The 13,015-nt window shown below is 70.0% G+C and overlaps 1 protein-coding gene across 3 annotated transcripts in view; it reads right to left on the bottom strand.

Moving 5' to 3' along the window:
* Positions 1–13,009, bottom strand: part of LLGL1 (LLGL1, scribble cell polarity complex component) — a 23,228-nt gene extending 10,219 nt beyond the window's left edge. For 2 of the 3 annotated variants that reach the window (XR_003256257.1, XM_026083260.1), the window contains exons 1-4: positions 12,922–13,009; positions 6,302–6,399; positions 542–623; positions 335–465 (exon numbers count right to left, since the gene is read on the bottom strand). Coding sequence is in view for 2 of the 3 variants with exons in the window: in XM_026083260.1 (XP_025939045.1) it covers positions 335–465; positions 542–623; positions 6,302–6,399; positions 12,922–13,002 (392 nt within the window). In the remaining variant the exon portion in view is untranslated. The remainder of the gene's footprint in view (positions 1–334; positions 466–541; positions 624–6,301; positions 6,400–12,921) is intronic. The other variant, XM_026083261.1, reaches the window with a different exon arrangement.
* Between the last annotated feature and the right edge of the window lie 6 nt (positions 13,010–13,015).

Below are 13,015 nucleotides of genomic sequence, written 5' to 3' on the forward strand. Positions count from 1 at the left end.
GGGATTTGCAGAGTCCGGCGAAAAGGCGAGACCCCGGCACCAACGCCCGTCCCGCTCGGCCCAGCCCGCTGCGCGCGGGGGCTATTTTTCGCTGCCGTCGCCGCAGCAACGGAGCGAGAGGCGAGCCGCACGCTCGCTCGGGCACGAAAGAGGGCCGGGAAGCGCCGCCGAGGCGGATCCAGGCCGCGAGACGCCGCTCGCGTCCCCTTTGCAGCCCCGGCTGGCCAAGGGGGGGGGCCGGGCAGGAGGGCAGGCCCCCCCCCCCCCCATGATCCCCGATCCCCGCTGCCCAGAGACAAGCGTGGAGGAGGAAGGAGGCAGGCGGGACGAGTACTTAGCGCTGTCGAACCCTGGGCGTCCCGGCAGGCCGACGGCGCGCGTCTCCTCGAGGTGGGAGCAGCCCTCCTTCTGGTAGATCTCCCAGAGGTGCAGCGTGTTGTCGTCGAGCAGGGACAGCAGCCAGCCCTGCGGCGGGGACACGGAGGTGGGCGAGGCGGCCGTGCCGGCGCGCTGCGCCCTGGCCGCGGCGGCGGCTACGTACCTGGCCGGGTAGGAAGTGCATCTGCGTGACGGTGGCCGTCTCCTTGTGCAAGCCCGTGAACTCCACGCCCGGCGCGCCGTAGCTGGCGGGGCCGTCAAAGAAGCAACGGGAGCAAGAGCCCGACCCTGCCTAATCCGGCCCCGGCCACAGGATGCCCGGTTTAGCCCAGTTTAACCCCAAACCCGCAGCATCCCTTCCTCCACCGCGGTCCCCCCCCCCCAGCGGCTCCGGGAAGAGGCGGCGCGGGACGTCCCTCGCGGCGCCCCCGGCCCACTCCCCTCGCCCCGCGCGGCCCCCCCTTCCCCGCCGGCTGCCGCGGCCCCTCGGAGCCGCTGCAATCCCTCGCCGAGGGTCACCAAGCAACCGGCCTCCGGCTCGCGCGTTGCTGGGAGCAACCCGCGCTCCCGCGCCAGACTCCACGCTATGCTTATTCAGCAACTCCCCCTGCTCGTTTCCTGTCCCAAAACCCACCCCAGCGCCTGCGAGAAGGGCCTGGAGCAGCCCCGGGCAGGGGGGGAGCCCTGCGCCGGGCTCGAGCGGCACGAGGCGAGGGGCTCCGCTGTGCACAAGCCGCGGGGCTCGAATCCGTCCCCTTCAGGGGTTCGCGCAGAGCCCGGGGTTCGCAGCCTTGATCCACGAAAACAAGATTAAAAAGAGCCAGCAGCCCAGGCTGTTTCCGTGGGGTAGGACCTGCCCCGCCGTCCCCGAAGCGGGGGTTAGGACCCCTGGTCGCCGCGTGCCCCTGCCCTCCCGGGCCGTTTTGGGCTGGCTCCCCGGCCATCTGTGGCCCCGACCCCGGCCGCAGCCTCCCGCCGCATCGCAGGGTGCGGAGAAGGTGACATGATGGATTCGAGCCACTTTCTAACCTCCTCTCGCTGCCCAATTACACTCCAAATGGCCGGCGCACCGGAGACGGGGCATCCGACGGGCTGGGGATGCCTCCGATTAGCCGCGCTCCTTTGGGCAGGGACAACGGCGCTGGCTCGCGGCGTCTCCAGGACCCTGAGCTTTCCCACGGGCTCCTTCCCAGCTTGCGGGATGCTGTGCCATCCCGCCGGGACAGCGGCGCTCCTGCCACCCCAGGGGGGAGGCGCAGCCCGGTCCCCGCTCAGGAGGGGACACACAGGGAGCCCCGGTGCCCCCCACCCTGTCCAGCCATCAGCCGGAGCCGGGCGGAAAGCCTGGGGGATGCCGGCAAAGGAGCAGCGGGCACGGCCAGCCCGGAGACGGCAGCTCCGGGTGTCCCCGCGGTGCGGGGCCGTGGCGGCACAGTTCAGGACACCGAGCACTTCCCATGCCTTTAACCCGCGCGCCCGGCGCTTCCGACTCGCGCGGCAGCCGCCGCGGAGGCAGCGGGGCCGCCCCGGGTCAGGAAGCGGGTTGGCAGGCTGCCGGGGCCGGGAGCGCGAGGGCCGGGCCGGATCCTGCCCGCCGCCACCCCCTGCTTTCTCACACGCGTGGTGGTGGCGGCAGGGACGCGCGGAGCCGCCCGGCAGCCTGGGCCGGCCCGGCATGGCGCGGCGCGGCACGCACCGGCTGCAGGGTGGGGTTTGGTATGCGCCGGCATGGCCTCACTCACCCAACTGGTCCCGGCTCCTCCGCCGGCGACGCGGTGCAGCAGGAACCGGGGCAAGTCCTCGGCCGGCTGCAAGGAGCCTCCCGGCTCCGCACCGGGCACCCAGTCCCCAGCACGACCCTACGAAGAGCTCGGACCAGCTACCGGCTTGCTGCTCTTTCCACCTCGGGCCACCGCCAGGGAAAGCCTGTGCGCACGGTCCGTCGCGCGGTTACGGCTCGGCCCCCGCGTGCACCGGGTCGGCCGGGACCCGGCTCGCGTGGGGGCTGCATCTCTTGCGCCCCGAGGCCGTGCTGGGGCTCCCCGGCTCACCGGGCTGGAGGACACCCCGAGACCAGCCCCAAAAGCAACACGCCTACGCGGTCCTTTCCCCAGGTCACCCATGGCCTCCCCAAAAGCACGGACCGGTGCTCTCGGCGCAGGGAACCAGCCCGGCAGCTCAGCCCGGACCGACAGGCAGGAGCTGTCTGGCAGCGCGGCGCGGCGCTGAGGCCAGGCCAGAGCCGCCGAGGCTTTGAGGACGTCCTCGAGGAGCCAGGCAACCGCGTTTGAGACCAGGGGAAGCATCAGTCACCGTGGAGAAAGCAATGGGGCAAAACTCTGCACCGCGTGGGCATGCCGGGGGCTCCAAGCCCAGGGACCCCCACTTCCCAGCAGGACGGGAGCTTCCCCAAGGGAGGCGACAGCCCCTCCCGATGCCGGGCCATCCGCAGCCTGCTCCACCCAGCCCCGGCCGGGGAGCGCCCGGCGGGTGTCCCTGCGGACCAGCAGCACCAGTCCCACCAGCCCCTCAGCCGCGCGGCTGGCACAGGGCTCCCACCTCGCCCCGGCCCCCCACGCGGCAGCGGCTTCTCCGGCACTGCCAGCTTTGAAGCGTCTTCTCCGCAGCGTCTGGCCGGGGCCGAGCAGGGAACCACCACGGGGTACCACCGCAAGCTGCGTCCCAGGAGGTGCCCGCAGCTGTAGGCATCTCCGTGGGCACCGGCGCGGTCACGCGGGACCGTGGTCCCCAGCGGCTGCGGGGCCGGCACGCTGCACAGCGCGGCTTTGTCTGCAGCCGGACACCTCCAGGGCGCCTGCGGCACGGTGCAGGGAAAGGAATGTCTCCATGTGCCAACACCCACAAGCTACGGACACCGGGGAAAACAGCTCTGACTGCACCAAACACGCACGGCCTCTTCCTCCCTGCCCAAACCCAGCGTCTCCCAGGGACATGCTTCCAGTCAGGCTGAGGACAAAACCACTCATTGCACATTCACCAAAAGGCAGTTTGGCAAACGGACGGGACTCCTTGCGGCGCTCCCCCAGCGCTCGCTGCAACGGGGTTATCCCACCCCGTCAAGCACCACGCACAGCGCTCACCCCGTCGCTGCCTTCCCGGCGGCTCGGCAGCACGGGGATTGTGGCAGTGCCTTGTTAAGAGCAACTCTGGAGCCGTGGGCTTCCACCGGCACGTCACACGTGCGCTCTGCTCCGGAGGCTCCCGCTGCCCACGTCCGCAGCCAGCCCCGAGCCCAGACGCAGCAGCGAGAGGCCGCTGGGGCACTGCCACCTTGCAGAGCCTCACCACACCATGGGGGTAAGGCCATCCTGCAACCCCAAAAAAGCCCCTGCACGGGATGCACAGGGCACCGGCACCCCTCTCCAATGGCAGCTCCCAGTGCCGAGTGACACACCCGGTTCCCAGCCCCGCTCCTCCGAACAGCGGCCCGTAGCCGCTCGCCCCTGGGAGGAAGGAGCGGGACCTGGGCCCGGAGGAAGCGGCCAAGGCTCGCGAAAGGCCGGTAGCCGCAGCGAGCGGATGTCTAATGTCTCCCGCCGCCCGCCGGAGCAGGAAGCGCAGCTGGCGGAGCTGCGGCTCCCAGGTGAGCAGGGGGACGGAGCGGAGGGGCCGGCACACCGGCCTCTCCGCCGCCCAGCCCGTGCCTCATGCAAACGGCATCTCTCCCGCTACCTCCGCGCCGAGCAGGGCCAATAAACCCACATGCTGGCAGCTGACTCAAAGCCCACGGGCTCCTTACAAGGAGACGGCACGCATGTCCCCAGCTTCGGGGTCACCACGGGTGCTCCTCTACGCCCGGCACGGCGAGCTCGGGACAGGGCACAGCCACATCCAGCACACGAGGTGGGAGAGGCCAGCCGGAGCCAGCGCTCCAGGGAGGGCTGAAAACAAGCTCCCTTGGAGAGATCACGCACGAGACCAAGCACACGGCACTCAGAGTGCCCTGGGCAGGGAGGAGGATCCCATCCAGACCCTGGGATCTCCCCTCGTTCCAGCTCCTCAATACGAGCAACCTTTGCCCCACGGGGGGCTGGAGAAGGAGCTGAGCTGCCCCCGGCACTGCGGGACCCGATGGGGACGGTGCAGCCAGGGCAGCTCTTCCAGGCAGCGCGTACACTGCAGGCAAGGCAGGAACGTGACAGGAGATGGGGGTACCGCGCTGCTCCTGCTCTCCCTGCTAGATCCCTGCCACTGCGATTGGAGGATGGAGCCAGCCGGTCCCCCGAAACATCATTGCACCCGAGTGCAGCTCGGCAAGTGCCGACGGGAGCAATCGGCTCGTCCAGGCCCTGCATCTCCGCACCGGGCACGCACCGGAGCTAACCGCCATCGGGCATGCAGCGGGGCCATCCCTCCCCGGCGTTTGGACAGGCTCCCTGGCGAGCCCACGGCCCCGAGCCGAGCTGGGATCCCGGGCAGGCGGATGTCGATCCTACCCTCGGCCGCCCCAAGGAGCCCCGGGGATGCCGGGTGGCCGCGCGCCCCACTCCGGGGCCGAGCAGCCGGCGATGTCGCGGCTGGGCCGGCACCCGGGGCAGAGAAACACCGTCTTTGTGCTCCGGAGGCAGAAAAAAAGGGAGCTGCAGGGGCTGCCGGCCTGGGGGAGGGGAGGATCCGCTCGGGAGGCGTCCCGGCCCCCCGGACCACGCCGCAACCGCCCGCGCGCCTCCCCGCTCCATCCGGGCCCGGCCGAACGCCCACCCCACATTCCTGCAGCGCGGGGCCTCCGAGCGCAGGGACAAATCGATTCCTGGCCGCCTGCCAGCAGCCCTCTGAAGTCTCTCTACACGCAGCGAGCAACAAAGCCCTGCCGGGCCCCGTGGAGCCCTGCCAGCGCCGCTCCGCGCCGGCGGCCGCTGGCTACGTGCGGCCGCCCAGCGCCCGGGCATCCCGGTCCCCCTCCTCCCCGTCGCCGCTTCCCGGAGCGGCCAGAGGCACCGCGTCACGGGGACGGGGCGCATCCTCCCCGCGGGGCTGCATCTCCCGGGCCCTGGACCTCCATCCATCCCGGCGCGGCTCCCGGCGCCCCAGGCCCAGCTCCGCGTCTCGCCCCACCGCCCCCTCGGCGGCCGGGCAGCCCGGAGGCCCCGCTACCCCTCGCGCCGGCTGCGGGGTTTATCCGGCCCTTGCACAAAGCCGCCGCGTTTTCTACCCAAACGCTGTTCAGCCGAGCGACGGCTGCAGTCACCGGAGCGACACGGGGAGGAAAGGCCAGCGCCACGCGGGCCGTACGCAGAATAAGGGGGTGCTCCCGGGGCTGGGAAGCACCCACCACCCCGAAACGCCGACAGACGAGCCCCTGCTAGCACCAGGGTCACCTTCCCCTGGGGAAAGAGACGTGACAATAGCTTTTCCCCCAGCATTTTGTCTGGCTGTTCCCAGCTCCCCAGCCCAGATCCTTCCCCAGCAGCTTCTGCCATTCATCCTCAACCTACAGCGTATTCCCTGGATGGGCAGACAGGAGGGCTCCTCTGCACCGATCCCTCCCCCCGCGGAGGGGCTAGGGGGGCAGAGTGCCGAGCACCCCCTCCGGCCGGGAACGCTGGCTCCCCGCATCCACAGGGCCTTTTCCCTCTGGCCCCGTTCCACGGTGGAGTTTACGGCGTGGCTACTTCAAGCTGAGGACGGCTCCATTCATAAATCAGGCGTTTGAGACGACGCAGCAGTTTCTTCCCGCTCCCCACCCACTCCCTTCTCCTCGCCTGCGTTCCCCCCTTCCCCCCGAGACGCGCGGCCCGGGCCAGATGCAGGCCAGCTGCTGCAGACGGACGCGGCCGAGGGCTGCGCGGCCCCAGCGTCGCCCGCTCGCCGCCTCTGCCGGGATTCGGGGAAGGCGGCGAGAGCTCTTACCTCCTGCCTTCGCGGGGCAGCCCGGAGAGGCCAGCGCCGAGGAAAAGGATACATCTTCACCGCTCCCGACTTGGTGCCGATGGCCATGATCCTCAGCTTGGGGTCGTAGGCCAGGGAGCTCGGCTGGTTGGGGAAGCCATGCTCCACCGTCTGGGGGAGACAGGGAGGTCAGAGCAGCGATCGGAGCCCCGCGGCACCCCCGTCCTCCCCATCCCGGTCCTCCGCTGATGGAGACCGTTCCCGTCCCCCTGTGGCACCGGAGGCGGCCGAGAAGCACCACCAGGAAGAGCGAGGTGCCCTCAAACGAGGGGCAGGCAAACCCCTTGGCCGAGGCAGAGCCTCCGGCCCCTCGGGGCGGCTCGGGGGCCTCCGCGGCCCACGCAGCGCAGCTGCGGACGCCGCTAGCCCGGCTCCAGGCCGCGGCTCCCGGGAGCCCTTCGGCAGGAGGGGAAGGGAGCGGTGGGGAGACGGATCCAACTTGGCCGCGGAGCCTGCCAGGGGCTCCCCCGGCTCCCCCTCGCACGGCCCGGGCCTGGCCGGCTTCCCTGGCGAGCCGGCTCCGAAGTCCAGCCCGGCTCCCGCGCGCCAAGCGTGCAAAGCTCCGCACAGCAGAGCCCGGATTCGAGCTGCTGGGCACAAACATCCCACAGCCAGAGCCGGAGCTGGCATGAGGATATGCCATAGGTCCAGGCCCCGCCGGCGAGACCCACAGCACCGCAGGCAGAGAGGGACTTGCCTCCAGCAGGAAGGATGCTAGGGATGGCGGGAGAGCTCTGGGAGGACCGCTCTGTCCCGCCAGCCTCTCCCAGCCAAGAAACACCCCAGCACAAGCTGATCTAGACCAACACCTCCAAGAGCTCGGCCTCCTCCCAGGCATCAGGCACTCTCCCCAAAACCTCGGCCAAGGGCAGAGCGGGGGCGACCTCCGGCCAAGCAGAGGCCGTCCAAGCTAGCAAGAGGCCTGAGCACCGGCCCACAGCCAGGACGTTACCCTGCTAAAAGCCAAACCTCCACTTCAGCCGAAGTAGTTAATCAGGAGAGCAGCCACTCCCAGACTGTCCGGGCCCTCGAAGAGAGGGATGGGGGACCGGGACGAGCGCGAAACGCAGCAGCGGCAGGGCCGGCCGCCGGCCTCCTGCCCCCTCCCAACGCTGACACCGGCCAGCTCGCCTGCCAAGAGGTAATGCAGAGCAGACCTAGGATGTCATCAGCGCAATTACAAGCCGTAACGCGAAGCGTGCACAGCTCTGTCCCATAGCTCTCGTGCGTATTTTGGCGCTGCCGAGACCAGCAGAGCCCTTCGTGCACAGGATGTTCTGCAATAGCCTCGCACGAAGGGCGGCCCCCCGTCCCGGGCAGCCCCCCCACCCCCAGCCACATTGCCAGCAACGCAGCTCCGCTGGAGCACGTGGCGGCTGGTGATCCCTGCTCCAGCCGGGGCCGGGAGCCGCCGGCGCCTCGCAGGGCTGCGCCGCTGCACGGGGATGCTGGCAGGAGGCAAGCGAGGCTCCGGCTCTGGCGGATGCCGGCTCACACCCAGCGGATGCTTCATGAGCAAGAGCCACCCTAGCAGCCCACCAAGGCATCGGCCACCGGCAGCTTGGAGAAGGGACCCATCCAGCGCCTTTCTGGGCATCCTGGAAGGAAAGGGGCCAACCAAGGCCTGCCCACCCACAGCCCCCATCCTCTGCCCTCGGTCCCCCACCACAACGAAAAGCCTGGTTCCCACCGCTGCCCATGGCCCTTCCCACCACATGGGGCTAGATGGGTAGAGCAGCCCTCCTATGGCCAAATCCCTGCTCCAATAAATCCCTGCCCAAGGACAGGATGGCACAGGGGAAAACGGGCTGCCACGCTTGGCTCAGCCTTGCGGATACCCACAGCGTAAGTAGTGGGTGTCTCCAGCAGCCTGCAGGGTTACGGCTTGGCGCTGCCGGCCCTGCAGAAACCCACCAAACGGAGGGGATCCCCGTGCCGTGCCCGCCCAAACCCGGCCCCAGCCTGCACGCGAGCACGCGGTAAGCGAGCAGGCCTCTGCGGCTCGTCGCACGCTTGCCCGCTGCTCCGAGCCACCCGCCAGGCCAGATCTCGGCGCTGGCTTGGCAGCTGCAGGTCCCCTTCGCCGAGCCACCCCCAGGGTGACCGCGGGCCAAGCCAGCCCCGGAGCGGCGCCGCCACCCTGGACCCTGGCCCCGGGCTCTCAGCAGGGCACGGCGCTGGCGTCGCGCGAGCCCAGGAGCGCCTCGCGCCCGGCTCAGCTCACCGTGCCGTTGCACAACCACCTTCGCTGGCATGGGGGAAACGTGGGAGTGGAAACACGGCCCGGCAGGAACTGTGTCATCCAAACAGTGGCTTCGAGAATCCATAAACAAGTGGTTTTACCTTGCAGCCACGCCAGCGCCCAGTCGCCTGCGAGGAGCAGAGCGCGGCCCTGCCCGGGTTTGCACTCCCCGGTCGCAGCGTCGTGCAGCTTTCCAAGGAAAGGAGGCAGAACCAGGAGAGCTGGACATTCAAGTGACTCGGAGCCGAGACTTCCCCAGCCAGAGTGGCGCACCGGGGCCTGCAGGCATCTTCCCAAGGAAGTCCTGGATGGCGGCGCTCCGGCAGCGTGCCCGGGCTCGTCGTCTCGGGAGAGGCTGTGCCTCCTTGCAGCGGGAAGCGAAGTCGGAGGGGCACTTTGCCGCCACCATCCCCTCCCTCGCCTTCGGCAAGAGACGGGATCCCTGGGGGAGCGGCCCCGGGGGCAGCTTTGCCAAGCGGCGTGTACAACAACTGCTTGCCATTTGCACGATCAAGCGATAGGGAGGCCGCTGGAGCCAGACGGGCAGGATCCCTGCCCGTTCCCTGCGTCTGGGGACACGCCGGGGCTGCGGGGAGGCTCCTCGCACCCGCCCGCCCGCCACGCGTGGCCGGCACGGCACGGCGCGACACGACGCGAGGCTGTCGCGGTTCGCTCCCCTGGGCCTCCCTGTGCCCTGCTCTCCTCTGGGGGTGGATTTCAGAAGTCCTCTGAAAGCCCAAAACTGCGCTCCCAGCCCGGACGAGGGGCTCGGACTCGGAGCACGAGCTCGAGGATGCTTTGCCAGCGGCCTCCAGCCTCTGCCCAGGTCCCCGTGCACCTGCATCGAAGCATTTCCCCACGCAATAGCCGGGCACAGACCACGTGCCGGGCGCCGGGAGCCTGCTGCTGACCCCTTCCCGATCCCCAGGATGCCCCCAAACCCCTGGCAAAGGCACCCAAAGCCTCTCCCGGGAGGCACCCCACGCTCAGGGACGCAAAGGCCGAGGGCAGGATCAGCCCCACTCCTCACGGCACAGGGGCAGCTCGGGGCTGCCCCAAAAGGCAGAGGCGTCCCGGGACAGCCTGGAGCCGGGGCAGCCTGGCGCCGCGGCCGGGGAGCGGCGAGGAGGTCGGCCCCAGCTGCCCGCGCAACAGATCCCCCGTCGCTCCCAGCCCCGTATCGAGCAACAAATTACGCGGCCGTTGCGGTAGCCTCCAGGGACTGCGTTCGGAGGCTATTCATTTTCTTCGTTAACAGGTCCCCAGGGTGAGAGGTTAGCGCATCAGCTCGCTCCCCCCCGCCCCCCCCGCGCGCCCGGCCGGAGCGCTCCCTCCCCGCGCCGAGCCCTTCCTCCCGCCAGGCACCCGGGGCTGCATCCGGCAGGCCGGGCTGCCTGATCCAAGGCATGCTCTGGGCCAAATTACAGCAAATACGAGGCAGATTTCAAGCTCACAAGTAAAAACAAGATCTTAATAGGAGGCAGGTGGGCAGCCAGCATCCCGGAGTGCTTGGCCGGCCAGCATGGAGCTGCTTCCCGACAGTGTTTCCGCCGTGGCCTGGAGACTCCCGTCTCCAACGCCCGCAGGAAGAGCCTCTCCGAGCACAGACCTCCCAGGCAGCCCAGAGCTTGCACCCGAGCAGGACCCAGCTGCGTGACCCCCCTGATACAGATCCACAGAGCTGAACGGGAGACCCAGGCTTTGGCTCAGGCTCTGCCGGCGGCTCCCTTGGGACTGTGCCTGCTGCACCCCCCCTGCACGCCCCACACGGCAAAACCCGGACCACGTCACGTCTGTCAGCTGCAGCCTGCCCTGGCCACGCTGCCCACGGACAGGGTGCGAACGAGGTGGCTCCCCCCACACGCATGCATGCACGGGGGGGGTCCCCATCATCCTGCGATTTTTGGTGAGCTGCGAGCACCCGGTCCAGCGGCTGAGCCGGGCAAACAACGCTGCTATCTGCTCCCGCTGCCGAAGGACACGCTGTTTGGTCTCTGCTCAGCTGGGGGCCGTTCCCGCTGTTTTCCTGCACCTCAGGGTCATCCAGCGCAAGGAGAGTCCCATCCCGGCACCGCAGTGGGCTCGGGTTGGGAATGCAGCAAACCAGAGCCGGGTATCTGTCCCTAGGGGTGGCCGAGACGCAGCAGCCCGCGGCTAATGCTCGGCCCATCCTGCACAAGCAGCAGATGAGCTGCAAAGCCAAGCGGTGACCGAGGGGCCAAGGGAGGCAGCCAGCAAACGAAGGCTCGGGAGGCTCTTCCCGCAGCCCTCTGCCAGCTGCTGGGGATATTTAGGCCACGTCCCGCAACGGAGGGGCCCGTGCACCAATCCTATCAAACCCAGTTAGCTCCAGGGGGGTCTCTTCTCGCAGCTCAGCTGCTTCACACAGAGCTCATTAATGGGAGACTAAATCCTCATCTTGTCTAGAGGAGCAGATTACACAGTCCCAGTTCCCATACATCCCGTATGCCAGTGGGGGGAAAGAGGAGGAAAGATCAGAGCCCTGCAACGCCTCCATCTCCTCCGGCACGGCACCGAGCCGGGAGCCCCGCTGCAGCCACGTGGCCCTGCCCCGATCGGGGACCACCAGCGCCAGAGCAGACGTCGCCGGAGGCGAGGGCAGCCGGCATCCCGCGCGGGGGGCAGTCAGCAGGCTCAGGGCCACCGAACCCAGGCTGGGAAGCCCAGGGAGAGCTGACGGCAGCGGATGCCCACGGCATCGGGCCATGCAGCCAAGCCCTGGCTCTCTGCAGAGCTCACAAGCTGGAAGGAGGCGGCGATTCCCGGCACACCGGCTGGGCGAGAGGAGAGACGAGGCGTCCCACAGGGATCCACGAGACGGAGCGAGCGGGAAGGGCAGGGGAGGCCGGGAAACGTCCTCCCAGACGTCCACCTCGGCGGCAGCCTGGGTGCCCTCGGAGACGGCTTTCGGGACGGGACCCAGGCGTGCCGTCCCCCGAGGGCCGGCCCCGAGCCGGGCGGACGTGCACACACCTACGAGCTGCTTCCCGGCTCCACGGGGCTGCACGGCAGCCGCACGGGGCCGGCTGTGGCTTCCCAAGGCCACGAAACATCCCTTGGCAGCCGGGAGCCCGGGGACCGCAGGTGGATGCCGCCGATCTCCGGGCAGCTTCCCCGCCGCAGCCCCTGAAAAGGTTAATTTTAAGAGCCCAGCAGGCTCGTCAAGGCTGCACAATAAAGAGACAGGAGCGCAGGGGAAGAGAGCCGGGGAAAAGAGCCGGCAATCTCCGCACGCAGCTCTGCCCTTCCAGGGGGAGAGCGACCGGCTCCGGCACCGGGGAAACTTTGGGCCTTTGATCCCCACGCCACGGAGGCGGCTTCGGGGCGCGAGCTGCCCCCCGCCGGCCCCCCAGGCCCTTCGCCGCCCGCAGCAACCCGATGCGACGCCGGCTCAGAGCCGGAGCCCGTTTCGGCGTCGGGGTGGCCTTTCCTGCTGGCAAAAGGAGGGGACGGGCCCAGCGCGCCCCAGCCACCGGAGCGGGGCTCTTCCCCGCGCCCTTTGGGCCGGCGCTCGCAGCATCCCGGAGGAGCGCGGAGCCCTTCGCGAGGGAAGTTGTACAACTCCCCCGGCGGGGTTTCGCGTCCCGGGAGCGGGATGCTGCGGGCACGGCCGGAGCGTCGAGTCGCATCCCACCAACGCCGCCGGCCCCGGGCGCCCAGAGGCCTGCGGGGAAGCCGCTGGGAGAAGGGGCCGGGGCGAGGGATGCGCGGGGCCGGAACAGGGACCCCCGCGGGGCACCTTGCCACCGGGATGCTCCAGCACAGCACCAAGGGGGGAGCACGGGGGACCCCCAGCCCTAAAAAAAAAAAAAGGGGGGGGAATGGGGGTGTCCCTCAAGGGTGGGGGGTTGCACCTTGCCCTGGAGGGGGCCAGTCTGCCTCAGGGGACCCCCCATGGCACATCTGCACCCCGGGGGTCCCTGTACCTGCACCTACCCCCCCGAGGGGGTCGCATCCTGCCCCAGGGCAGCCCATAGGCTGCACCCCGGGGGCATCCTGCACCTCGGGGGTCCCCGTGCCCCCGGGGGGGGGGGGCGAAACGCTCCCTAGAGCCGCCGGGGGAGCCCCCTGCCCTGCTCCCCCCGGGGGGCCCCACACACTGCCCCCCCCCCGTGCAATGCCCCCCCACCGCCGGGGGTGCATCCTGCCCCGGGGGGGGGGGCCCGCACCGGGCTCCCGGGGAGGCGGGGGCCGTGCAATGCTCACGCCGGGGGGTCGCATCCCGCCTGGGGGGTGCCACAGCCTGCACCGACAACCCGGGGGAGGGAACCGGCACCACCGGGGGGGTCCGCGCCCAGCACTCCCGGTGAGGCCCCCGCACCGCTGCCCCCGGGGGACGCCGCCCGTGCCGGGGGGCCCCGCTGCCGCACCTTGCTGAAGGCGAAGAGGTCGTGCCGGAGGCGGTCGCGGTGCGGGTCGGTGCCCTGCCGCCGGAACCGAAACTTCATCATGGTGGGGCCGGTG

This window comes from Apteryx rowi, unplaced genomic scaffold, assembly GCF_003343035.1.
Source record: "Apteryx rowi isolate R43461 unplaced genomic scaffold, aptRow1 scaffold_6, whole genome shotgun sequence".
NCBI lineage: Eukaryota > Metazoa > Chordata > Aves > Apterygiformes > Apterygidae > Apteryx > Apteryx rowi.